At 39.7% G+C, this 5,950-nt stretch overlaps 1 protein-coding gene across 1 annotated transcript; it reads right to left on the bottom strand.

Annotated features, from left to right (window-relative positions):
* Positions 1-976: 976 nt before the first annotated feature.
* On the bottom strand, positions 977-4,761 carry LOC111777812 (lysine histidine transporter 2-like). Its single transcript, XM_023657534.2, has 6 exons — positions 4,530-4,761; positions 2,594-3,371; positions 2,408-2,513; positions 1,646-1,737; positions 1,482-1,550; positions 977-1,400 (listed from the first exon to the last, which is right to left on the bottom strand). Exons 1-6 carry the CDS (start codon positions 4,709-4,711, stop codon positions 1,302-1,304), a joined length of 1,326 nt encoding a protein of 441 aa, XP_023513302.1. The 5' UTR covers positions 4,712-4,761; the 3' UTR covers positions 977-1,301.
* Between the last annotated feature and the right edge of the window lie 1,189 nt (positions 4,762-5,950).

The raw sequence follows: 5,950 nt of genomic DNA, 5'->3' as shown, positions 1-5,950 counted from the left end.
ATATATATATTTTTTCGGTATCATTGAGTAGCGATATACTAACAAAAAAAAAAAAAAAAACATTGGTCACATTAAAGTGAGTTAAACGAGCCATTGCAAAGAAGTTTTAGGAGTTAGGAACGAAACATCAAGCTCATATTGGTTGAGAATGAGAATTAAATTCTCTTAGACCTAATCTATCGCTGCTCACTAGTAGCTTAGCTTAATGGTAGAGCGATCCATGGTCCTACGTTTAAATCCTACTTATGATTTTCTTTGACCATTAAGAGTATGTAATCTGTTACTGTTTGTAACAGCCCAAGCTCACTATTAGCTGATGTTGTCAGTTTCGAGCAATCACTCCTTAGTGATCAAGGAGATAGATTGTAAGATCTCATATATCGGTTGGAGAGAGAAACGAAACATTTAGTGTGCAACCTTTCTCTAGCACCACATTGGTTGAAGGGAGGAACAAAACATTTCTTATAAAGATGTGGAAATCTTTGTCTAGCAGACACGTTTTAAAATCGTGAAGCTGACGATGTTACATAATGGATCAAAGCAGCAATATTTGCTAGCAGTGAATTTGGGCTATTAAAAATTGTATCATGGCCAGACACCGGGCAGTGTGCCAAGGAGGATGCTAGCCCCCAAGTAGATTGGATTGTGAGATCCCACGTCCCTTGAAAAGGGAAGCGAAATTCATTGGCCCCCAAAGGGGTTGGATCGTGAGATCTCCATCGATTGGGTTGGGGAGGGGAACTTCAAGGGCTATACGTAACGGGTTAAAAATTGTATTATAGCCAGACACCGAGTAGGAGTAGTGTGCCAAGGAGAATGCTGGCCCACAAGGGGATTGGATTGTGAGATCCCACGTCCCTTGAAAAGGGAAGTGAAACTCAGTGGCCTCCAAGGGGTTGGATTGTGAGATCTCTCTCTACGAAACATGTTTTAAAACCATAAGAGCTATATGTAACGGGCTAAAGCTCAAACTGTTACAGTGTCGGTCTTTGTTTTTGATCGTAGAAATATTTGATATAATAGTATTTATTGTTATAGTAGTATTAGAAATGAAAGCAACAAACATAAAGATAACCCTATTAGTATTTCTAAGCTAATGAAATAAGAAGGCATTCGATTGCAGGTAGAAACACACAATTCCATCTGTTTTTGGGGATTATTCTAACCTCCTTACGTTTCTTGAGCTCCTATTGAAGTACAAACTGGTTGGGGTAGAGAACATAGCCAATTATTTAATCTGGCTGCCAAATCCTGACTTCTGTGCTATAACAATTGGCTGCAACTTCTTGCTGTGATCATGTTCATGAGAAGAACTGGTAGTTCTTGGCTGAAAGGATGAGCGTTCTCAGGCCGCCGATGGGCGACAGGACCATCAGCAGAACGCCAAACACAATGCAAACCTGAAGCAATTCACACCAGTTTCAGTCACAGAATGGTTCAAAATATGATCATATGGCGTATTGGGTTTGCTGGAAAGTTACCCAATTTGTGGTCCATGATAGACCGAATCTTTTGGGCTTGTAAATCGCTAGCCACATGGTGCATGGGAGCTGCACGTAAACAATAGGTCATATCATCAGGTGTTAGTTTTGTGAATATGATGTTGTGATGATAATTTAGATTAGTTTATGATGGTTTTCGTTACGAAGTAAGTTGTGGGCGCGAACGCCAGGCCTCCGAAGAACCCGAGCAAGCCACCGAAGAAAGGCACCGCTATTCCCACAAACATTGTAAAAGCTGCAGCCATTGAGTTGAACAAAATAAATGTTTTATGAACTAATATTTTACCTTTATTAAAAATAAAATTTTAAATAAATGACATGAACAACTGGAACCAAACTCTATTGAATTTTGGAGCGGGGTAAACTGAACCGGATGTTTTATCTTATTCAATTGATACACATGTCATATGATAAAACTATGTAGGGTAAACTGAACCATATATAAACCTTTAGTCAATATATTATACTTGGATGAACACGACCCTCCACAATGGTATAATATTGTCCACTTCGAGCATAAGCTCTCATGACTTTGTTTTGGGTTTCTTCAGAAGGCCTCATTCCAATGGGGAGAGTATTCTTTGTTTATAAACCCATAATCATTCTCTAAATTAGCCGACGTGGGACTTTCATCATCCAACACCTCCCCTCGAACAAAGTGCGCCTCCCCTTAATCCAGGCTCGACTCCTTTTGAGTATTAGTCATTTTTTACTGCCTTCGAGGAGGCTGCATTTTTTTATTACTGTTCTTTGTATTCACTTCGATGGGTTGTTATGCGATCTCAACAAACTCAACCCGAAAAATTTATGGGTTTTATAATTTGAAAAATGTTATAACAGAATTCACGAACACTCTAATGCATATATTCAAGAGATGAAAATTGTAACGAGAGGATTTAACTCACCGACGTATAAAGATCGAGTGATGAATCGAAGTCGGAAACAAGGAGTAAAGTTCCATCGTTTCACCAACAACGTCTCCATCATGTCGAACACGGGCATAGCATAAATCTATAAATTAAAAAAAAAAAAAAAAATGGTTATATTGTGATAGTCTTATTGAATAATATTTTAAACAGAATTATCGGTACCTGGTAGCTGCCGATGACGTGGATGACGACGAACATGTTGGCAATGGCAATGAGCCAGGCAGGTTTTTCGAGGGAAATAAGGATGTTGTCTTCAACAGCATTGCCAAATACCCAATAGCCAATCATGGCGACAGGGAAATAGCATAAAGCGACAACGATGTAAGCCAAAACGACACCTTTCCACATGGGGCCTTTGGAGGGCTTCTCCGGCGTGGAGGGAATGGTGGCTTGGATCTCCAAAACAACGTTGTGGCCAGCAAACGCAAACGCCACTTCACCCAACCCACTCAAGAAGTGGAAAACGCCGTCCGATTTGGTCTTGGCTCTATAGCTGTAGTCCACGTCCGGCTGCACTCCTTTCTCCAAGGAAGCAACCCACGCCACCGTGGAGTAGCTGAGAGACATGACGGCGGCGGCGAGAGAGACGCCGGAGATTGAGTTGAAATTGGGGAGGTGGGAGAGGACGAAATGGATGGAGGCGAATATGACTATGAAGTAAGAGGTTTTGATGTTGGAGCAGTTGGGGCAGACTGTCTCGTGGAACTTCTTTAAGGACTTGCCGCCGGTGACCATGTAGACGATATTGACGCCGACTTCCACCGTTAGCTGCTGAGGAACCACGATCCATAGGCCAAGCTTCTCGCCGAAGGCGTGCTGGCCTAGCTCGTGGTACCTGTCGAACCTCTTCCCAGGCACCATCTCGTGCATCTCCACCATTTGCCATAGCGTGTACAGCGTAATGATCCATGACAGAATCATTATCACCGAACCAGGTCCCCTGCCAATTACCATCATTTTAATTTTAAAAAATTCAAAAAATTTAATCCCCCAATTGCAAATATTACTCAAAATTACAATTATATTAGAAACCCTTTAAGATTTTAAGCCAAATTTTGGATCTAGAATGGCGTGTCGGTCGCCTATAACATAGATTTGGATTAAGTGATGACAACCCAGATGCAGTTCAGCAAAATGTATAGGGTGAGGATAGTTCTGCATCCAGACTGACCCTTCGAGCAGTACAGGAAGCATCGAATGCTCTGGTTACAGAATAGGAAGTTTCAGTCGCCTTTTAACATAGATTTGGATCGTCACTTATTATGACAACCCAGATGCAGCGCAACAAAATGTAGAGGGTAAGGGTAGTTCCGCCTCGAAATTGACCCTTCGAGCAGTACAAGAAGCATCGAATGCTCTTGTTACAGAATAGGTAGGAGGGAAGTGTTCAGTTGCCTATAACATAGATTTGGATTGTCACTTATTATAACAACCCAGATTAGATAGTGACTTATAACATAGATTTGGATCGTCACTTATTATGGCAATCCAGAGGAGACATTATCTTCCCTACCTAACTAGGCTGCACCACATACAACTCAGCAAAATGTAGAGGGTGAGGGAAGTTCCGCCTCGAGACTGACCCTTCAAGTAGTACAGGAAGCATCAAATGCTCTTGTTGGATTAGACGTCTTTCTATTGTGCAAATCTAGAGCTAGTATCCAAGGTTTAGCCCACCACTCCATCGTCTCTCTTTCTCTTTGTGCAAATCTAGAGCTAGTATCCAACGTTTAGCCCACCACTCCATCGTCTCTCTTTCTCTTTGTGCAAATCTAGAGCTAGTATCCAACGTTTAGCCCACCACTCCATCATTCTAAGTCAGCTTCCATCCAAAATATTAATTTCAAGTGTCGTTTTTTGAAATATTTAGAAAATGTCAAAAGAATCGTCGAAAATGTAGCCAAAATCTCACTGTCATTAGATAAGTAGAGGATTTCACAGTATATTAGTAGGGTCAACGATATCCAACGACACTAAACCTTTTTAAGTCAGGAGTACATACAATCGAAAATATGAAGTGGGTCGTGTCTAAAACAAGTAGCAAAATCGAAAAAAGAGTATCTTTATCATGATATCTATGGAGAGAGAGAGAGAGTACCATCCGAGTTCAGACATAGCATAAGGGAGGCTGAGGACGCCGGCGCCGACCATGGCAGTGACATTATGAAAAGCAGCATACCACCATTTGGCATTCCTAGAAGAAGTGATCGGAAGCCAGTCGTCGATGGCTTTCTGATTGGCAGCGCCAGCGTTGGGTGACGGATCTTGATCATGAGCCATTTTTGTGCTTGATTTTACGACACACCAATTAAAAGACTCAATAGATCGAACCAGGATGAGCTTATTGTTCCACACTAGTAGCTCCCATATTTAAAGGGTCTTAACACACAATCTATAATTAGTGGGTTATTAATTGTATGGCTTATAAACCTTCATGTTCTGTCCAATTTTTACTTTTTCACCTTGTCTTGCCTGTTTCTCGTTTGAATCTAGGAATCTCCGAGTTCTGAGGTGGTCTGTGTCAGCATATACATGTCCACACTACATTTTTACCTTTCTACCCCTCTTTGCCACCTAATTCTTTGCTTCTATTCATCCCCATTGCTGCCCTTTATGGTAATTAATTTAATTTGGTTTGGTTTTACCAAAATAAATGAATTATTTCCATGTTTTTATGAACAAATTCAACCGTCTATGAGAAAAGTGGTTATGGGAGTGAATGATTTGTTATGATGGATGTTTTGATTCATTCATTTTAATTACTACCAAACTTTGGTTTTAATAAGAAAAAATATTATTTAGTCCGAAAAAGCTTTGGCCTGGTGTGTTTTTGAATTATGGGTTGGATTCGAAAAACGTACGTGTCACGTGATAGGTCGAGATGCCTAACTCTTTTCATTGGTGGAAGCGGTTCGTATAAGATTAGAGAGTAATTTTGGTTATCTATGGTCTAATCTAATGCTTTAAGTTATAATAACTGGATGGAACTATATGCTAATGTGTTAGATGTCATGTTTTGGCGACAGAGTGTTTTTAGTTTAACCATTGCTGGGTGAAGATTAAATCATCGACTTTTGGAATAGCGTGCAGCACGTAATATTGTCATATTTTATTTTACGTTTTTTAAATTAATAATTTTATGGTTTATTTTTCTATCATATTTTTTATTACGATAATACTTCGAGTGCATTATTGTCTACATCTATTTTTTTACGATCCACCTCGAAAATACAGTAGAACAAACTATATATATATATATAGTTTTCATAATGTTGTTGTCATGATGTTGATTCAGCTTATGCGACTACGACATTCGTATAACTTTGATCAATCGAGAAGAGGTTACAAGACATTCAATCGAGAAGAGGTTACAAGACATTCTATAAAATACTATTACACTTTGCTTTACTTCAGACTACTTGGGATTTCTTGGTACTATTATTGGATACTGTTTGGTATTTCTTGGACCAAAACTTTGGCAGGGTAGAGGGTATTTATACATAGACTAGACAATTAATT

The sequence above is a fragment of the Cucurbita pepo genome, chromosome 1 (genome assembly GCF_057944985.1).
Source record: "Cucurbita pepo subsp. pepo isolate OVF chromosome 1, ASM5794498v1, whole genome shotgun sequence".
Classification (NCBI taxonomy): Eukaryota; Viridiplantae; Streptophyta; class Magnoliopsida; order Cucurbitales; family Cucurbitaceae; genus Cucurbita; species Cucurbita pepo.
The sequence above is the reverse complement of the archived record's forward strand: the minus strand, read 5'-3'. Positions and strand labels throughout refer to the sequence as shown.